The sequence below is a fragment of the Fundulus heteroclitus genome, chromosome 7 (genome assembly GCF_011125445.2).
Source record: "Fundulus heteroclitus isolate FHET01 chromosome 7, MU-UCD_Fhet_4.1, whole genome shotgun sequence".
In the NCBI taxonomy this organism is placed as follows: Eukaryota; Metazoa; Chordata; class Actinopteri; order Cyprinodontiformes; family Fundulidae; genus Fundulus; species Fundulus heteroclitus.
This window is the reverse complement of record NC_046367.1, coordinates 3,764,506-3,786,799: the sequence shown is the minus strand read 5'-3', so window position 1 is coordinate 3,786,799 and position 22,294 is coordinate 3,764,506. Positions and strand designations below refer to the sequence as shown.

Here is a 22,294-nt window from a genome sequence, read left to right as displayed (position 1 = left end):
CATTGCTGCTATCTGCAGGGCATTTCTGCAATACGGAGGATATTAAAAAGGGGACAGACTCTTTAAGTTTTGATACAGCATTATCCGATAAAGATCTACTATAATGGAACCCTCTTTTGGGGGTGGAGAACTCAGTTAGATTAAACTCAAATGTTATTAAAAAATGATCAGATAGGACAGGGTTGTGAGGAAATACTGTTAATTCTTCACAATCAATGCCATATGTCAGAACAAGGTCTAAAGTATGGAGCCGAGAGTGCGTCGGTTCATGCACATTTTGAGCAAAACCAATTGAATCTAGGATAGTTTTAAAGGCTACACTAAGGTTATCACATTCTGTGTCAACATGGATGTTAAAATCACCCACTATAATAGCCTTATCAGTATTTAACACCAAATCAGATAAGAAATCTGACAACTCATCCAAAAACTGAGTGTAAGGGCCTGGTGGACGATACAAAACAACAAACAGAAGAGGTTTTATTGCTTTGCAGCTTGGATGAGGGAAACTGAGGGTTAAATGTTCAAAAGAACTGTAGTTATTAATTGGCCTGGGACTAATTAATAAATCAGACTGAAAGATAGTTACTTTAAAATGATTCAATTTAACCAGAATAGGATAATGATCACTTCCAAGGGGGTTATCATTAATTACTTTCCATTGACTAATTCCTGCTATCTGATCTAACACTATAGTAAGATCAATGACAGATTCTGCTCCATGCCCTACATCAAATCTAGTACCCCTTCCATCATTTAGACAAGTTAAATTATAATCATCCATAAATACCTCAATTATGTTTCCATTTTCATCATTCCTTTTACTTCCCAATAAGGTATTATGAGCATTAAAATCTCCACATAAAATAATCCTTACATTTTCCTTCACATAAATACTATCAAGTATTTCTCTACTTATTTTTTTACAAGGGTTATAATAATGTATTATATTAAATTTTGATTTACTAATCCATACCTCAATCCCTATGACTTATATTTCTTCATTTATATCCAAAACTTTATAACTAATTCCCTGCTGAACAAATATAGCAACACCTCCTCCTACATTTGGATTTCTATCTTTACATATTGCTATATATCCATTAAGAATACAATCAAGTGATGGTTTTAACCAGGTTTCTTGAATACATACTATATTTGGTTTAACATTCTGTCTTTCAATAAAATATTTTAACTCTTGGCCATTAGCAATTAAGCTTCTTGCATTCCACTGTAATATGGATAAAACCATCAAATTTCACCATTACTGGACTGTTGACTTTCATTTATCCCTGTTTTTCAAACTGCACTGATTGACTCAAAAGACAAGTCTTCCATCTCAAGGTATTTTTCTGCTGCTTTGATTATTATTTTAATTCGCTCTGTTCTACTCTCTGTCTGTGCTGAACAATTTATTACTTCCACAATAAATGCAACAAATTTCTTTTCCTCCACAATCATTGTATTTCCTAAGGTACTCTGGCTCTGCATTTGCTCTGTTTTTTGAGATGGAGTGTGAGGCACAGAAACACTTTTAGCATTAACATTTAATTACTTATCCTTTTAATTTCATCTGCATAGGTAACTTTTTCTTTGACACGTATATTTTGTACCTGCACTGCTCTTTTATGAGCTTCACATCCTTTAAATGCAGCACTATGTTCTCCACCACAATTACAACACTTTAACTTAGTTCCTTCAGAACATTTCCCATACTCGTGCTCTCCTGCACACTTGGCACACCTGGCATTAGCTCTGCAAGCAGCAGCAATATGTCTGAACCTCTGACATTTGTAACATCTGGTTGGTGGAGGAATGTATTGCCATACTGTATAGCTGACATACCCAATCATTAATTTTTTTAGGTAATCTGTCCTGTTCTAGTACTAACATAACTGATTTACTAGGACTTTTAACTCCTTCTCTTGTAACAAACAAACGTTTCACTTTAATCACCCGAGCTCCTTTTACATTACCTTTAATCTCTTCCTCCGTCAGATCAGTTGATACTCCATATATTACTCCCATTACTTTTCCTCTTTCCTGCCATATTTGTGGCTTGATTGTTTTTTCCCAACGTCTTGCATCTCATTAGTCCCCGCACCTGATCTCTATCTCTGCATAATACCAATAGATTACCATCTCTTAGCGTTTTGACTGTTTTCACTTCACCTAATATTTTATATATTGTCTCACTTATCTTCAAAGGATTCAAAGCACATGGGTTCTGGAATCTAAGAATCACTTTCATTTCATTTCTTTTATTTTCCTCTCTTTTTTCTTCATCAGATTCAAATCCTTTCCTTTTCTTATTTCCTCGACTCACTGTTTGCCAGTCTCCTGTTTTTCCCCTTCTATTACAATAATCACTACTCATACTACAATTATCTGAGTCATCTAATTCTTCGCATTCTTCCATCGTACTGCCTTGTTTAAAGTTATCTACAATTAACTCCTAATTACACCTCTGTCACTTTAACTTTAACCAACAACCGTTTCGCTCGCTCCAAACTCTCCCAAGCCGCTAGGGGCGTTTAATCAAGCTTCCAGACGTCCGCGTATGTTGCAGTCAAGGACCCCTTTTGTGCTTTAAGGCAGTTGGCACACAGTTTAAGGATTACCGCCATCTTCTGGGCTGGATATATGGATCAGTACCCAATATTCATACATTATTTTCTATTTACAATACCCGTTCTTTCCAAGAATTTAAAGACATCTGCAAAAATAATATCTCCTGAAAATTTCTTAAGTAACATTTCAACGTCAATTTGACTTTATCTATTCCTAACCAATATTTCCCTCCGGCCTGAGCACTTAATCTAAAACACATGCTCTACTGTTTCCATTTCTCCACAATATTCACAAAATCTTGTATTAGGTTTATCAAATATTTAAAGTGTGCTATTTAAACATGTGTGACCAAACTTCATTCTTGTTATAATATTCTCTCCTTTTTTAATTCGATAACATTCTCTAAATTCCACCACTTTCTTTTGAATACTGTAATAATAAATCGCATTATTTTCTCTGCCCCACTGCTCTTGCCATTTTCCCTTAACACAGTCAGACACCATTACAGTTTTTGCCTCGCGCACCCCCTAGTGGCAGCTCGCGCACCCCCAGGGGTGTCGCACCACACTTTGGGAAACCCTGGCCTAGAGGATCAACCATGCACCAGCCAGGCAGCTGTAAACAGCTCTGAGCATACTCAGCAGACTTCTACATCCTGCACCCAGCATGAACGTTTCAATGTTACAGAAATAAGACGTCCTTTCAGGGTCAGTGCATCGCACCACGGAAATATCCCAAACCCCGCCGAATTTTACACGCAAGTTTATGATGTTCTGGCTGACTTTGCACAGTCTGTTACACCTCTAATGTTGCGTAACAATATTATTCAGTTAGAATTTTGCGGGGAAGGGTTTTCTCATCATGCGGTAGTTCAAGTAAATGATGATGCTGATTCAATTCAGCGTGCATTTCTGGACTTTTTAGATGACTTATCGCAGTCCAATGCTGAATTGCCAGAAAATCTCGAAATAGTTGTTCAAGTTTGACACCTCCTTAACCCACATAATTAAATAGGCCATGCTCTCAGCCAATAGCAAAAGCTGTTCCCCTCCCCCAGTAGTCGTGGTCGTGTAGTGCAGTTTCAGACACAACAGTGGAGCTTAATTTCCAATGAGTCCCAGCATCAGCCCGTAACCTACCGCGTTATGTACACTTTTATGTACGTCCGCTACTGCGTTATATGTACGTCCGCTACTGCGTTATGATTTCTGATGTAAAAGAGCCATGATTGATTTTTACTGAAAATACTAATTCAGTTAAATATATCCTTGCTCGCAGGGGGCTTTCTCCTCCTAGGTCGGCTCTTGATGACTGACTTGTTCTTTTTACGCAGCTCAAGTATTTGTGAACGCCAGACACATTGCCCAGGAGGCCTCTTTCTAGCTCTTCTTGACAAAACCATAACCCCTGACCCCTCCTGGTTAATCACATCCACGTGCGAACCGGTTATTTTGGTCATAGCTTTACCTATGACATCCGTGGCGATGTTTGTGGCAGCCTATTTTAGATGCGGTTTTGCTATAGCGAAGCCGGATTTAACTAGGGGTGATACGAAACTAAATAATTTTGAACATATCGATCCTATTCCTTGACCGTACATAACAGGTGTGCCATAGAAACCGGGTAAAGCCCCGCCCGCCTGGCTTTGGTAATAGGAGACGAAACGGTGTGGGTCCTCTCGCAGAAAAAACATGTTTTCTTTTGATTCTTTTGATTCTCACGTTTTACCATGCTGCAGTGTTGCTGGTGCGACTGGTTACACAACTATAACTGATTCCAGCCTCAGTTGTGTGTTTTTTATATGCATAATCTGTTTTCATCTAAACGTTCGGTGAGAGGCCGCAGGTCTGAAATGCAGCTTCACAATACACTTTCCGTATGTAAATTTCAGCGGGGTGTTCAGATCCGTTTTTATTTTAACTTGTATATTTTCAATGTGTTTCTTGGCAATAGGAAGATACTGGGGTTTTATAGAAGGTTTCTGTAATAATATCTCCAACTATACCCTGGACCTGAACTGTTCGCAATAGCGGTGCATGAACGTCACCCACCATCTGTGAGGCAACAACGACACTGTATAAATAGAGATGGTAGAAGCCCGCCTTAAAATCTATAGGATGAGGGGCATGCCAGTGGTAGAATTTGACCCAATTTCTGGGTTCCATACCTAGCATGTAGGCTATTGGATCGGGAAAACGTAGATGATTCTGTGCGCCGGCCTGGTAGATGAGTATGTTTGCGGTGTGGTTAACTTTGAAATAAATATCTGAATCTATCTTTCTCAGATGGGCTTCAATCTCTGTGATAAACTGATTCAAATTAGTGTAGTATCCGCTTCCAATCTGTACACGCTGGACTTTTTCCTCGCCATTTTTCCTTCTGCCATTCAAAATAAACCTTTTCTGAGGGGATGTTATGCCATGTGTGAGGGTATGAAACCTCCATCAAAGCCACTTGCCACTGACCTTCTAAATTAATAGGCTTGGGTAAATCCACGGGGAATCCAAGGTGCGTTTGCACAATATCTCACCCACTTGATACATTTTATTTTCTGACATTTTGACCTTTTGAAGCTCCTCAGCGTAAATAAATAATTGAACTTTATTGATCTCACAATGGAGAAATTCACTGTGCAGCGCCTGAGGAGCAATCGGGGGTTAAGGGTCTTACTCAGGGACCCAGAGTGCAGGCTGTGGGGATCGAACCGGGTACTTGCATCCTTCTCTGAGTGGGAATTAGTCCCGTCCAAATTCTGAAACACCTGAAAAGTGTTACTAGCGGTGACTTCCATAGGTGTTATTTTAATACTTGAATGATAGCTGTGGTTGTAACTTTTGACCAGATCCTGAAGCACATTTAGATATCGGAGAGTGTTGTTTGCGGTGAACTATCTACACATTCTCGATTTCAACGTACGATTATACCTCTCAACCACCGAGGCTCTTATTTCACTAGCCGTAGAAAAATGTTCAGTACCGTTTTTATCCATTAACGCTTTGAATGATTTGTTGAAAAATTCTTTACCAACATCAATTTGAAGTCTCTTTGGAATCTGACTCTCCATTAAAACGGAGAATACAATGAATATTTTACATTGTATTCCTACTGGGGGGTTCTGGACAAGTTAATTTATGACAAAATCATATTTGACCTGCGCCATTGCAGATGGATGTTTTTTTTTAACAAAAACAAAGACATTTCTCCTTTAGATTCTTACAACATGAATATTTGTAATCCAAACAAGAGGGAAGAGTTCCGCACCCTGATCAGGAGACTGAGAACTGAGCCTCTCAGGTTTCTCTTTGTAAATTGAGACATGGCAGGAGGGCAGCTGCCAAGACGGGAAGCTGAAGAGATTACAAAAACAAAAGAACATTGCCCTTGAAAGGACGTTGGAGTTGGACCTAAATATTTTCAAACAAAACAATATTGCATGTGGGAAATGGTATGATGAATACTGCAAAAAGAGGTATGTGGAATTTTGTAGCTCCAGTTGGATAAAATTATTCTATACATTCTTTTTGTTTGCTGATGGTTGCTCTGATCTTATTCTTTTTCCATCATTGTTTACCTCCTCCATTTACCTGCTGCTTCATGTCTTTCCTTCACAGATACCTTTGCCAACACTGATGATCCATTAACTCTTACAACAGTAAGGGAACAACACAAAAATGTGATAAAAGTGAAATGTTTGCACAAATATTTCCTTTAATGTTATGTAAACAATTTAAACATTTGGAAAATTCTAAAGTAATGTTCACGTGCATGTTTTCCAACTTTATTTGTTTCCAATTGCTGCTTCCCGGATAACATAAAAAAATACTGATGAGATGAAAAGTAGACTGGACTTTATGCCCAGAGGGTTTTAGGAGTAATTTCTACCAAAAAATCACATAAATGATATCAATTGTGAACAAGTGTAAACTTTAGTATTTGTGTGAAGCTTTAAATAGTATTTTTTAGGTGGAACAACTATTCCAAAGGTCACTATGTCTGATTTATAGTTGATTTAACAAAGAAAAAAAAATTCTGTGCCTTGCATAAATATATAAAAAAAAAAAAAAAAAAAAAAAAAGAAAACGCTGCATAACTTCCCAGCATTTCCTGTTTTCACCTTGGTATCGAGACTTTAAAGTAAAATCGCACTTGGAACGTTATAAACCTTACAGTTGGTTCAGATGCTTTTTGTTTATTTTTTTACAAACCCACCTGCTCTAGTACATTTAGGTGCAAAGAGAAAAAAGTGCTAGGAGGTCAGCTGTTTTGTACAGGCACAATGATGTTAAAATTTGCTTTTATTTTGAAGGACTCTGACTGGATGATGTAAGGATTAGCTTTGTGATCCACCGAGCCTTATGCGTCAGGCATGTTTAAAACAATGGTCAATAGTGAACTCAAAATGGTTTGTGTAGATGAAAACTTTTTTAAGTTTAACCTGTGTGTATATTTTTAAAAACAATGTGGGAGAGATATTCGTTTTTATAAACTATATGTGTACAAGGCCTGAGAGAGAGAAAAAAACACAGCTGAAAAATGAAATTAAAAATAAGTAACATTTTCTTGACATTAGAGTATTTGTTCTTAATTTGAGCAGATAAAAAATAATATTTGCCAATGGAATGAATATGTTGATATACTGCACTTGAAATAATATGATGGAGATGAGTAGTTCGTATTTTAAGTGCAAAAATCGTATTCCATTGGCAGATCATTTAAACTTGCCTGCTCAAATCTAAGACAAATACACTCATTTCAAGAAAACTTTACTAAGTAAAATGTTAGTAAAGTGTTGAGCAAGTGTTATTATGCTGTCAAATGCCTTAATAACATTGTCTTTAAAATGTCCCCTTACCTCAAGTAAAGTGGAACATGTAGGACTAGTTATAAAGATGTCAGAGAGAAAAGAAAAAAAAAGACGTCATTAAGTGTTATTATGCTGTCAAAAGCTTTAACAAGCCCCAGTCGGTCGAGGCAGATGACCGTTCACACTGAGCCTGGTTCTGCTAGAGGTTTTTCCTTCCCGTTAATGGGGAGTTATTCTTTCCACTGTCGCTTCATGCTTGCTCAGTATGAGGGATTGCTGCAAATGCAGACGACTCTCCCTGTGGCTCTATGCTTTTTCAGGAGGATTGTATGCTGCTTCTCAAGACTTTGATGCAATCAACTGGGTTCCCTTATTTAGGAAATCTTTTGACAAATCCGTATAATCTGACCCAATCTGTATAATCTAATTGAATTTAACTTTGGAAAGTGCCTTGAGATGACATGTTTCATGAATTGGCGCTATATAAATATGATTGAATTTAATTGAATAAACAACAGTTTGGTGAAGAGATTCACCAAACTTGGTGAATCTCTTCAGGGCATTCTCATAGCGGCTGATAACTCCATCCACTGTCAAGAACTGGGACTGGGGATGGACCCAGTATTCAGCCAGAAAATGAGGTATGTTTTAAGAGGGTTTATTAAGGGACAGGTAATGGGTCTTAATGGGAGTGACAGGCAGGCAAAATGAAAAATTGAATAAACAAAGTCCGTAATCCAGAAACTAGTCCAGGGTCAAACCAGGTGATCACATGTTAGATGTCGGATAGTCCAGAGCAGAATCTGGGCGGATATAGGCTGTGGGTCAGAATCTGTAGGACGTCTTCTTAAGAACTTTCGTATGAACTGTCAGGGGGCAACTTTCTTCCACTTGGATCAGTTGCTACACATAACAGTGATCGCAAAACACCAATGTTCCCACGTTTTCACTTGCATATTAATAAGTTATGGCCGATTAAAAATATAAACCATTGCGCTCCGGTCCAAGAGGTCACGTGATTCGAGCTTTGCTGCTCAGTCAATCAGATTGGCATATTGTCAGCTGTGCGAATTCAACCAGTTCATCATGGCTGCGCCTGTAAGGTGTTTTATGCATCTGTTTCCAGACAAAGAAAGCCCAATAATACAATTTTCTGGTGCCAGATGGCAGAGATCTGGATGGCAAGGAAAAAGAATTAGCCCGGTCCATACATCCATCCATTTTCCGACACACTTATCCTTGCTGGGTTCGCAAGGGCTGCCAGTGGCAATCTCTAGCTGTCAATGGGCGAGAGGCGGGGTACAACCTGGACCGGAAATGGCCCAAACGTTTTTCCAATTTACTGTAATATCACCAAGACCTGCTGTGCTAGGATACCACAGGTGTCGTGCCAAAGGAGTTATCCCTGCCAGAATTTGTATCCCCTGCGTCGGGAGAGTGCTTGAAATCAAAACTTTTAACCTCCAGCGTTGTGAAGTCTAAATATTTTTTAGAATGGGTCAGGCAAGCTCAGGAAATCCAGAAACAGAACCAGGTCAGGGAAAACAGGCAAGCAGTTAGATCAGGCAGAAAAAAACAGGTAATACAGGGAACAGGCTGGCTCAGAAAATCCGGAAGGCTAAATTGGGTCAGATCAACAGGTCAACAAGAAACAGAACACTAGACTCACTAATTCGCTCGAAATATTCTGGCAAGGATCGAAGAAGTGAGGTAGGTATAAATAGGGGAGTGAGCAGGTGAACAGAGTCCAGTGTTGATTCTAATTGAGAGGTGAGACTGATCAGAAGAAGGATGGTGGTTAGGGACGGACCGAACTGATTGGTTGGAGACTGGTGAATGAAAAGTGAACAGATCTGAAAGGTTAGTGACCGGTGACAGGGGAGTGACCACTGATCTCTATTCACTGGATTGCGCATTGGCCGTATATGATACACGTCGCTGTGAAGCCACCAGCCACCATATTGGTACTCCCCATTTTCCCCCAGTAATTAATTAATTAATTAGGGAATACATGTAACTAGGGAATATGTGTGCTACAGCATCGAACAACGATGATTTTCTCATGTTCGGGGGGGGGGGGGGGGATTAAGACTTAAAATGTCAAATGCCATATGCTTTTGTCATGTACTAAAACTATCAAGAACTGAAAAAGTCATGCTGAAATATGTTGCATGTTATTTTTATATATACACACAGGACATTTATAAACACATATATTATCAGGTTCAAACACCTAAAACATTCATTAACACCACAAGGAAGAGAGACAACATGGAAGTTAATATCTTGCAAGGAGAGCGCACGAAGAAATGTCGATTCCAATTCTCCTGCTTGCTCTGACGTTAATCGTCGCCCCCTTTCTTTTTATTTCCACACAGGGAATCCTGGTTCTATTTCATCCCTACTGACCGCCAGAGGCGGTGCTTTAAGCACTGAATGATCATTCTTGCACATGTGCAGGTCGAGTACTAATGACAACAAAGTCACCTGTGACCTGCCGGGGACCCACGTGACTCTATATAGTCACATGGCACCCGGCATTCAATCCCTTCGTTCTTCTCACGCACAGGTATAGTCATGTGAAGCTGACTGCTTCTGTGTGTACCACGTGCTAGCCTAGCTGCTTGTTGCTAGTAGCCCCGTGACCGGGTTTGGTCGGAGCTGCGGGTAAGTTTTGCCCTCCAGGGGCTGCACAAGCTGCTTTCACCTTACCAGATTTGCGGTCGCTGCGACATGAACTGGTAAGTTTTGTTCTTTTCTCAGCAGTAGTTTACTGCTCGCGTTGATTTACCACGGTAATTTTGTGGCTCTCTTTACTCACCAGTAGCGTTTTCTGCTCGCGTTGAGTTCACTATAAGTTGGTTTATCTGACTCACCAGTAGCGTTGCTGCTCGCGTTGAGTTCTCTATAAGTTGGTTTATCTGACTCACCAGTAGCGTTTTCTGCTCGCGTTGAGTTCTCTATAAGTTGGTTTATCTGACTCACCAGTGGTGTTTTTTGCTCATGTTGAGTTCACTATAAGTTGGTTTATCTGACTCACCAGTAGCGTTTTCTGCTCGCGTTGAGTTCATCCTTAGTTAACAAGCGGACTCGCTGGTGGCGTTTCTGCTCACACTGTGTTCGAAACCTCTAAGGGAGTTTTCCTACAATGGAGTCACCAGTGGCGTTTCCTGATCGTGGTGACTTCTTGTTGGTGGCGGGCTGATCACGCCTTCAGCATTATGATGCTGGAAAACTTGTGCTGCTCGATCTGTCTGGCTCCGCTTCAGCCTGACGACGGGCATGATTTGTGTCCCTCCTGTCTTGGTGTGGAACATCTCCGGGAGGCGCTGTCGGATAACGCCTGCCCCAACTGCTCTGTCATGCCCCGGTCTGTCAGGCTGGATCGGTTGGCTGCGCTGCAGCAGTCTACCATATTGGGAACTCTCTCTCCTATCTTATGTTGGCCCTGTATTCCTCCCTGGAGTCTGTTCCACTGGACCACGCCATGCAAGGCCTGGTTGATGCATCTCTGCAGGCCTTTGCTCGCATGACTAGAGAGCTTGGACGCACACTGTCCACGCTGGTTCACGCTCGCCGCCAGGTCTGGTTGGCGCAGTCGCCACTTACTGTTCCTTGTAGGAGAACCCTTCGGGCCCTGCCTGTCGTTCCGGGGGAACTTTTTGGCTATGCAGCACTGGACGCCTTGGACCTCTAGAACAAGGCAGCAGTTGGCAGGCCTTCAAAGACGTGATTGCCAACCAGCCCGCACTTGGGCAGCTGCGGGTCCTTCGCAGAGGCCCTCACGCCCATCTCTTTCCCTTGAACCACAGGGGCTGGTACCAGCCCAGAAATCGGTCCAAAGACCTGCTCCAGGTCACGGAAACCAGGCTCAAGACCAAGCTGGGACAAGGTCATTTTGTTCCTTTCGAGCCACGCAGTCTGGTCAGTGTCCTCCCAAGCCTTTAAGGGGCCGGGGGGCCCGCAGATGACGCCTTAGGGCTTGCGGTCGGTTGTTTTACCCCAGGACAGCTCGGCATCTGGGCTGCCCACACTCCAGATTTGTGGGTGTTGTCCACACTTTCCAAGGGGAGGTCAGGATGACTGTGATCCGCGAACCCGGTGAAGGCACAGGCACTAAACTAAGAAATCTGTACCTTGCTGGCCAAGGGCGCTATAGTGCCTGTGGACCCCCTGTGGGATCCAGGGGGCTTTTATTCAATATATTTTCTGGTTCCGAAGAAGACGGGGGGCCTGCGTCCAGTCTTGGACCTCAGAGGCCTGAATGCGTACCTTAAGGTCATGCCTTTTCATATGCTGACCATCAAGGAAGTGTTGCAGGCAATTTCCCCGGGTGATTGGTTCACTTCAATAGATCTCAAGGATGCCTATTTTCATGTTCCAATCGCTCTGCCCCATTGGCGGTTTTTTCGTTTTGCCTTTCAGGGGAGGCACATCCAGTTCAGGGTTCACCTGTTCGGACTTTTGCTGTCTCCCAGGGTGTTCACCCGATGTGTCGCAGCGGCCCTCTCTCCTCTGCAGGCACAAGGAATAAGAATCCTCCCTTATCTGGACGACTGGCTCACTTTTGCCGCTACACAGAACCAGGCGGTCTGAGATACCCGGTTAGTGCTCCATCATGTGGGATGTTTGGGCTTGCAGGTAAACATGGAGAAAAGCAGTCTGACACTCTCACAGGAGACTGTCTTCCTGGGCCTTGCCATGGATTCTGTGTCGATGACTGCTTGCCCGTCACCCCAGTGGGTGAACAGCGTATTGAGCATCCTTCCGGAATTCAGGCATGGCATGGCACCACCTTTTGTGCGGTATCTTTGCCTTTTGGGCATGCTCACAGCCGCATCCGCCGTAGTGCCCTTGGGACTGCTGTCATTGCGGCCCCTCCAGATGTGGTTGAACAGCTTGAGTCTGGACTCCACACGGAACACTCATCATCTCAGACGACTTCGGGTGGGGCTTCAGTGTCTTCAGTCTCTGTCCCAGTGGAGGGTGAGGGCGTTTATGAAGACAGGGGTTCCAGCTCGGCTCCCTCCCGTTTTGTCGGGAAGTTGTGTTTACGGATGCATCCTCCACGGGCTGGGGTGCAACCTGGCGGGGTCAAATGGCACAGGGGACATGGTCCCAGCGGCAGAGCAGGGAACACGTCAATGTCCTGGAATTACAGGCTGTACTTCTGGCTCTTCAGAGCTTTCTCCCAGGCTTGCAGGGAAAGCATGTGCTGGTGAGGTCAGACAACACTGCTGTGGTTTTTCACATCAACCACCCAGGGGGGTACCAGGTCAAGGAAACTGTTGTGTTTGACTCAATAGCTGCTAACCTGGGGAGCTATGTACTTGGCCAGCCTCAGAGCAGCCTACATCCCCGGGCCAGAGAACGTGCCAGCAGATTCTCTATCCCGCCAGAAGCCGCTTCCAGGAGAGTGGAAGCTTCACCAAGAGGTAGTGGAGGACATCTGAAAGGTCTTCAGCAGGGTGGACATGGACCTCTTTGCCTCAAGCAACACATTTCAATGTCCCCTTTGGTTCTCCTTGGACGACAGCAGCCCTCTGGGCCACGATGCGCTGGCACACGACTGGCCCCGGACCCTCCTTTCCACCTTTCCACCATTCAGTCTGCTTTTTCAGACTCTCCTAAGGGTACGCCAGGAAGGGCACAGGGTTCTGCTGGTAGCCCCCTTCTGGCCAGCGAGGACTTGGTTTCCTCTACTGCAGGAGCTCAGCACCGGCTCGCCAATGCGTCTCCCCTGCAGGACGGATCTTCTCTCCCAGCTGGGGGGTCAGATTTTGCACCCCAAACCGTACCGGCTCCAGCTCTGGATTTGGCCCCTGTAAGGCCGAGGTCCACTTTCTCGACATACACTGGGTCAGTTGGGCATACAATGGCTAATGCATGTGTGCCATCCACACGAGCTGTCTATGCTAACAAGTGGGCAGTCTTTGCAACCTGGTGCAGTAATAAAGGACAGGACCTGGTGCCGTGTTCAGTCTCTGACATAATTGCTGGATCAGGGGCGGTCTCCATCTACCTTAAAAGTATATGTAGCTGCCATTTCCTGTCGGCATGTCGGGCTGAATGGTTGCACAGTGGGCCGAGACAAGGACGTTGTGCTGTTTATGAGAGGTACTCGGCGTTTGCATCCACCCAACCGCCCTGTGGCACCGGCATGGGACCTTTCTCTGGTGCTTGAGGCTCTTCGATCCGACCCATTTGAGCCCCTGGCATCAGCAGACCTCAAATGGCTCTCACTGAAGACAGCGTTCCTTTTGGGGATGGTTTAAACAAAGCATGTGGGTAAATTGCAGGCTCTCTCGATGGCTGAGCCCTGCTGCCGGTGGAATCCTGATGGGTCAGGTGTTACACTGTGGCCTGATGCAGAGTTCATTCCTAAGGTGTCACTGGCGACGGACGGTAACCAACCACTCCATCTTGCTCGGTTTGATACTGGATGCCCCTCTGAACCACTGTGCCCTGTTTGGGCCCTTGAGGCATATATCAATGAAACGGCATCCTTCCGAAAGACAAATAGCCTTTTTGTTTGCTATGCTGGCTCACAGAAAGGTCAGGCACTTTCTAAGCAGCGACTGGCACACTGGGTTGTGGATTTGATCTCCAAGGCTTATGCCTTGCAGGACCAGCCACTGCCGACAGGAGTGAAGTGCCACTCTACAAGGGGCATGTCGACATCGTTTGCTGCCATGACTGGGGTGCCGTTGGATGTTATATGCCGTGCGGCCTCCTGGAAATCACAGAGTACCTTTACTCGGTTTTACAGAGTGAATGTGGCTGCGACTCATCCCCTTCAAAGAATTCTGGAGCAGCATACATCTACAACACATTAGGTGGATGTTCCTTGAATGTTGCTGATTTCTCGTGACCTTGTAGACATAAGTCATCCAGTGCTTAAAGCACCGCCTCTGGTGATCAGTAGGGATGAAATAGAACAAAAGTTACTGCTGTAACTGCCGTTCTATGAATCCCAGATGACCCCCAGAATGCTTGGTCCCTCGGAATCTCTGCTTTTCACGAGAAGATTGAGGGATTGAACGCCGGGTGCCACGTGACTATATAGAGTCACATTGGGTCCCCGGCAGATCACAGGTGACTTTGTTGTCATTAGTACTCGACCTGCGCATGCGCAAGAATGATCATTCAGTGCTTAAAGCACCGCCTCTGGCGGTCATCCGGGATTCATAGAACCGTAGTTACAGCAGTAACTTTCGTTACATTGTAAGCAAGGGAGTAGGGAGAAGCAAAACAACTCTGACCTTCAAAATAATACAAAGTTCAGTTCTCAGAGAAAAGGAGTTACCACAGACGGTGAGGTGCTGAAAAACAACTTTATATCATGAGAGCCTTTCCCTTCACAAACCTTACTCTGTCACATAGGAGAGACAGATTAGTCATGTGAAAAACACTTTAATATCTGAATAAACTCAAACCTAAAATCCTTATAAATAGTAATGATTAAATACATAACTACGATGAATATGGGAAATAAAACAAATAGAGATAGTAAATTATATATATATATATATATATATATATATATATATATATATATATATATACACACACACATGCAAAATATTTCAGCATATAATTTCCTAGTAGTTGATAGTGTTAGTACATCCACTGACTGTAAAATTACCTGTGAAACGTTTTTACATAGCCAGACAACTGCTTGTTGTTGCAGCCAAATGCTATGGGGTTCTGTGAGAGTAGGGAGAAGCAAGATGGCGGCCAGTGACTTCAGTTTTTCGGGCCAATCAGCAATCCAGTTGTGGCAACACGAGTGGTCGGATCGGCTACCCTGCCCTTCACAACAGGGTAACCAATGAGTGTCAATCACGTCACCTTGGGAATTGCACCCAAGGAAATAGATGATCAAGTACTTAGGGTTCACCACCAATGAGAACAAGACCTCTTTCCACTACAAAATAGTTTTATTGTTTCACGTTTTTAAAAACAATTAAAAGTAAAAAAAAACACAATGGGGAGGGAAATGCACCATGCTGAGACCTACCAGCAGTGGGAGGGCAATACTAAACAAACTAGAAAAATTTCTGAAGAAATTTAGCAAGGCGCCTGCCTCTTGGTGCGTACCATACCGTCAAAAATACTAACAGGAAGTAACACTGCGAATTTAGGGTTCCTACGGTCTTCACAGCCCCTGCAGCGGCCGTTGAAAGGTGCCATGTTAAGTCAATGGACCTCCTAGGAGCCTCTTGCTAGCAGCGTTGTCATGGAGACTCACTGACAGCTGCAGCCCTCTCTGTCTGTAAAGGCAGAAGAACTCTGGCTAAGCAGCACTTGGTAGGACCTTCCTAAAGCTATTTCCGGTTAGCAACATGCTAACGGTTAGCCGCTAGCATGGCTGTGTTCAGTATTAGCGGGTGATGTTACTCTGTTAGTTTGGTTGAAATCCTGTACTGAGAACTGCCTAAAAAGGGAGAAAATCCTAAAATTCACCAAATCTGTCAAGCAGAAGTTTGTACAGGCTTCCTAGAGCTACTTCCGGTTAGCAACATGCTAACAGTTAGCCGCTAACATGGTTATGCTTGGTATGACTGGGTGAGTGTACTCTGTTAGTTTGGTCCAAATCCTGTACTGGGAAGTGCCTCAAATAGGGGTGCCAATACTTAATGTCACCAAACGTGACCAAAGTTCATGGGTCAGATTGGCCTCCTTTAGCAACTCAGCCTCACCACATCTGGGCCCAGAACTCAACATTTGACCAAAATGGTCAGTAGTGCCATTTCCCACAGGTGGGTGGTGCTGTATTGGCCAATTGGGTCGTGTCTTGTTATCATGCCAGGTCCTGTTGGAAGCAAAGGCCCAATAGGAAAGCATGTGAAATCCCAAATGGGACAGAAAACTGACACATGGCTGAAAGTCACATGAAAATTGTAAAATGTTAAGAGGAAGTGAGTGTGCGAATTTCATTCATTTCGAAAGTTGCCATTGTATCTCAATGGAACTTCTCCCTCTGGCTCCCAGAGTTCCGTCGTCATGGAAACTCACTGACACACCTGAAGCGGGCGAGTCCACCGAAGTGCAGAGACTTTGCTCACAGTAAGTCCCATTGGATTATAATGGAGAACTTTGCCCCGAACAACGCTTCATATCTCCTGATCTATAAATGGTAGAGACGTAATTTTTTCTGCGTTTAGTTCGTAACGGATAGGGGAAGAAGAAAAGCTATCGTTTTTTGCTGGAAAAAGTTTAATAAAGGCGTAAAAAATTATGATCTAAATGGGATTTTTATGGATTTTCAGAAATCCTCTTAAAACGATTCCGAACAAATCGCTGTAGCTCAGAAAGTATAAGAGATATCAAAATAATTCTTTCACCATGAGTATCAGCAGGCTTTTGAGGACCATGAAGCTCATTTTTATGTTTGTACAAAAATCGGTGTAGACACAGCGACGATGTAAAAAAGTGGTTGATGTGGGAAAATGCAGCTCCAAAGCGTTTTTAGGATTTTGCACATTCGCTACTCCCGAACAAATTGCTCCTGCGGAAAAACCGTAACAGTTATCCACAAAATTCCTTTTTTGTGAGTGCCAGAAGGGTTGGGACATTCATGTGTGAAAGTCTCATGTCTGTACATAAAACGGTTTAGGAGTAGCGACGATGCGAAAACATGTGATGTTTTGGATTTTTAGACGTCATTTTTCAAAACCGCTCCATAGGAAATGAATGGGGGAGGTTTCGGGTTTGTGTCGGTCTGAGGTGATTTGCGAAAAATCTATAAATGCCACACCAATGAGGGTTACATTTCCCGAATCCTGACAAAAATACCTACGTTTTGATGAATAATCTGTCTACATAGAGGGAAAATTGAGCGAGTAAGGTCAAGTTGTTCGGAGTTTTGAAATTTTTTAAAAAGCTAGAGTGGGCCACTCTGGCAGTTGAAGAATTCCGTCATTGACTTTCATTATAAACGATGATTTCACAGATTTTCGGACATGAGCTTTGAGGAGTACTTGTGAGGAGACGATAACAGATATCCACATCCTGTTTTCACTTCTGAGTAGTTCACAGATATATCTACAAACTGGAAGTTAAACGGTGTTCATAGGTGAAAGCATGGCGACACAGTACAGCGTTGAAAATGGTCATTTTGAGGCTTTTTAGAGGCTTTCTTTCTACCCGACTCCATTCATTCCTATGGGTTTTTTGGGGGTGGTTTTTCGCTAATTTTGTTGCCATGGTAACTCGAAACCCCAATAAAAGTAGTAGCACACATCTCGTAATCGAGCCACAAGTTTTGATACCTATATCGTGGGGGTGCTCGCTACGGTTCGGGCCGCATTTATCGTGATGTAAGAAAAATAAAGAATAAGAAATAAGCCGTTTAGAGGTGAATAGTAATAGGTGCCTCCATGCATTTGCATTGAGGAGGCAGTGCTGTGCTTTGCACAGCACTGCCTCCTCATTGCAAATGCTATGGCAGGCGCCTAATAAATAAGCCGTTTAGAGGTGAATAGTAATAGGTGCCTCCATGCATTTGCAGCACTGCCTCCTCATTGCAAATGCTATGGCAGGCGCCTAATAAAGAGTCCGTTTAGAGGTGAATAGTAATAGGTGCCTCCATGCATTTGCATTGGAGGCAGTGCTGTGCTTTGCACAGCACTGCCTCCTCATTGTCCGTTTATAGGTGAATAGTAATAATTTGCATGGGAGGCACCTATTACTATGCACATATTCAATTTTTTCATGCTACACTGAAGTATTTAATAATGTTTTAATAACACCAATTTTCCATGCTGCTTGGATGCAGACCTTCTCCTGTCGGCTGGTTTTGACGAAGACAAATCCTTTTCACACTCAGAAGATTTGATTTAAAATCCCCAGGTGATAAAAGCCTACGACCAAGGAACTCGGAAGCTTTGCCTTTGACGGTTACGTGCAGAACTACCCCCCGGCCAATACAGCACCACTCACCTGTGGGAAATGGCACTACACACCATTTTTGTCAAATGTTGAGTTGTGGGCCCAGATTTGGTGAGGCTTAGTTGCTAAAGGAGGCCGATCTGACACATGGCCTTTGGTGAGCTTTGGTGACATTAAGTATTGGCACCCTTTTTGAGGAACTTCCCAGTACAGGATTTGGACCAAACTAACAGAGTACAATCACCCGGTGATACTGGATCTGGATGGAGGCACTGTGTTATTCATTATTTCAGTCAGACATTCAGGAGTCATTGTTGCTGGTACAACCTGTAGCAAGGGTCTGGGACCCATACAAACTAAACAACCTGTGGATACAGTATGAACAGCTTGTTCCACCATTAAAAGCCAATTATTGCCTTTTCCGGACATTCCTGTGGTAATTTTGAACCAATCATCTGCAGTAGGATCTACATAGATGTGTGGAGTTATTGGAGAGACAGTTTTTTGTCCTAGAGTAACTTCAGGCATCATATCAGTCGGAGTAGTCTGTATTGTTGTCAGGTTTGGGCAGAACAACAAGGTAATGCACGGATCTGTCTGGTGAGGGCGCCAAATACACAGGGCTAAACCATGACAGGGAGGATAATTAAATTCTCCGAAACTAGCTGGTTTTCCAAAAGGTTTATGGGTGGTATTTATTGTCAGGAAAATAGTATTACTGGCATCAGTTAGTTTCACCTTTCCTTTCCACTGTCTGGTAATGTTACTCGTACCATATGTGTTTTGTCTCCACGTATGATCTGTTGTCTCAAACACATTTTCCCAATTGTGTTCTGTCTGTTTCATTCCTGTGCCATCTAAATACCATTTGTAACCTTTCCAATCAGAAGCTTTGTAACCTCCTATCTTGAATTGGTCTTTATTAAAACTAATTACAGTCCGGGTCTTATTATTCTGATAACAAAAATATAGCTCTTCAGTTCTTCTGTCATCTTTCGACGCTTTACATGGATTTTGTAATAGTTTCTTCATAATTTGGGAAGGTTTAGGATTGTAGTAGCCCACTCTTCTTGGTTCTCTGGCTCTTTTAGTTCCATGAGGAATTTGAGCTTCCCATAGCCATATAACTACTGTTGCCACGGTTAGGATGGCTATCCCCAACACCACAAGTCTTTTCCCTTTTTCAGTTAGCATTCTGTTTGCAGATTGAAATCCTTCCTAAAGACCCCTCGGCAGAGGTGTGGACAATCTTCACCGATTTGAGACGATTGTATACTAGAAATACAACCCCCTTTGTACAATGGACTTACTCTGAGGGTCGTTGAAGAATTACAATACTACAACAGATACCACAAAGCAACCACTAGGAGGCAGACTAATACAGTCAGATTGAATGCAATAATGGAAATTGTGATCTTAGTCATGTTTAATGATTCTTTTGCAATGTGTTAAGTGGATCCACGTGCTCCGCTCTGCAATCTTTACAGCAGTTCCAGTGGTCAGCAAAACCTGGAAAGGTCCTTCCCACTTAGGTGAATGCCAATGTTTCTTCTTTATGCTTTTTATCAGAACCCAGTCCCCTGGTTCAACTAACTGGTTTTCTTGTGGAGACACAGAAGTTGTAACACTGTCAGTTTGTTCTGTCGCTTGTTTCTGTTTTTTCCAGCATTTTTCTCATATAGTCTGCTAGAGTGCTTTCATCGTCAGTTTGCCATTTGTTCTCAAAATAGGGCAGTTTATTTGGTTTACCAAACACCATTTCATAGGGTGTCAGGCCATTTGTGCTAGTAATGTTTATGTGCAGTTTAACAAGGTCTAGGCACTGAGTCCACGGCCTTCCTGTTTTTTCCATGCACTTTCTTAGTCTGTTCTTTATTGTTCCGTTAGTTCTCTCAACTAGCCCTGCACTCTGGGGATGATATGCACAATGGTTTTTTAAATCTATATGAAAGGCTTGGCCTATTTTAACAATGATTTGGTTCACAAAATGTGATCCATTATCACTGTAGATTTTTTCTGGTATCCCATAACGAGGGATAATGTCTTTACATAAAGCTTTTGCCACTGTTAACGCATCTGGATGTTTTGTGGGAAATAGTTCTATCCATTTGGAAAATGAATCAACTATTACCAGACAATATTTTTTCCCTTAACTAGGACTTAATTCAATAAAGTCCATGTGTAGATGTTGAAACGGATAATCAGGTTTTGGAAACTGACCTCTTTTTGGTCTCAGGTTCCCCTGAGCATTGTGTTTTGCACATATCAGACATGATCTACAAAATTTTTTGAACAAGAATTAAACCCATAGGTGGTGTATACTTTGTTTATTAACCCCACCATCCCTCCTGTTGAGACATGGGACTTCCCATGGCTCAAAATTGCTGTCCATTTATAAAGGTTTTTGGGCAGAATGGGTTTATTTGCCGGTCAGGTGTACAAGCCATCTGTCTGTACAGCACCGTTGCGCTGCCACCTAAGACTGAAGTCATAAAATTATCTTTACAGTCTACCATTTGGATGAACTGTTTGTTGTAATCAGGCAGAGCAAGCGTGCAGCTGCTTACTAGGGCCTGCTTAATGCTGCAGAAGGCTTCTTCTGCTTCAGGGGTCCATTTTAGGCTGTCAGACATTTTTAGTTCCTCTTTATACATCAGTGCACTCAAGGGGAAAGTTATTTCTGCATAGTTGGGAACCCAGCTTCTACAATAGTTTGTGAGTCCCAGTCAAATTAAGAACCACTGCTGGTGTGTGAAGGGAGAATGTTTTATAACTCCATCTATCAAGTAAGAAATTAGTAAAGAAAACAAAGTTACATCTGGCATGTGGAACGTTCAAGCATCATTTTCAATATAATTTGCAGCAGAAGAGGGCACACAATCATGTGTGCCTTTAGTCAAATTATCTAATTTAGAGAATGTGTTTACATTAAAGAAATACTTTGGGATCTGCCCTTTAATTTTTCCAAATCCTTTTTTGTTCCTGTTGATTTCTGTCGCTCTGCAAAGTTTAACTTCTGTGGTAAAACGATTTAAACCAGTAACATTCTTCATAAATTCTTAAACATCAGCAACTCCATCTGAGGATAACTGTAAAACTGAAACATGACTAGACGTAGGGCTGATTAAAATCTATCTAATCAACCGGGTTGTACTTTTACCAAACAGCTTTAAGTTCCATTTTAACTTTTAACTTTTGTTTCTGCTAACTGGTGATTCCTAGACCTACAATTAGCAGAAGTTGTTAGTGAGCTAATTCCGGCTTTCCTTAGATCAACCAGATTTAAGTCTAGTGTATTATATTCAAACTAGGGCTTTCAAACTATTAACATTTTAATTTCAATTAATCTCGTATTCTATCTTTTTATTTCTGAAAGTATAAAAGCTCATTTGGGAATTTTAATATGCACTTTTGCAATAAACCACACTAGTTAAAATTATGCTTATACAAAAACTATTTTTCTTTTTAGGTCTTTTCAGAATTGGAATGACAACATTCTGATGCCATAAAATGATGAACTATAGCCAATAATGAGCTAAATCACAAATTATTACGCCCAGATGTTTACACAATGTATAAACAAATGTGTGAATAAACAAATATTTCATGCTGAAATATTTTTTTTAACTCCTAAACACAGATATAAGTTTCATTATTCATTTATTATTTACTCTCTTTCTCAAACACATATTCCTGAGCGGTCCCTAAGTTTGTCAATGCAGAGACAGCAAGTCTGCCTCTAGAGGGGAGGGCTGCGCCCTGAGCAGCAGGCGGGACATATCAACTATCAGCGACCAATCCTCGGCTGTTTTCAGCGATGTTGGGGCTATTGGTGTAGTAACAGATGACGCGCATAGTTGATGGGTGTTTCTAATGATGTGTTGTTCCTGGGGGTGTCACCAGGAACCGTTAATTCTCTGCCCAACACATTCAGATGTTTACATCATGGTCAGGTTTGTTTATCATATCTATTGTCCTGCTTTAGGTCAAACTGTCCCCCCGAGGTTCGCCTCAGCTCAGTGTGAA

At 42.5% G+C, this 22,294-nt stretch overlaps 1 protein-coding gene across 1 annotated transcript in view; it reads left to right on the top strand.

The window, feature by feature from the left end:
- The first annotated feature begins 5,948 nt into the window (after nucleotides 1-5,948).
- tmprss3a (transmembrane serine protease 3a) overlaps nucleotides 5,949-22,294 on the top strand; it is a 202,925-nt gene continuing 186,579 nt past the window's right edge. The window contains exons 1-2 of the mRNA XM_036138765.1: nucleotides 5,949-6,040; nucleotides 6,183-6,223. Coding sequence (XP_035994658.1) covers nucleotides 6,019-6,040; nucleotides 6,183-6,223 — 63 coding nt within the window. The 5' untranslated portion in view covers nucleotides 5,949-6,018. The remainder of the gene's footprint in view (nucleotides 6,041-6,182; nucleotides 6,224-22,294) is intronic.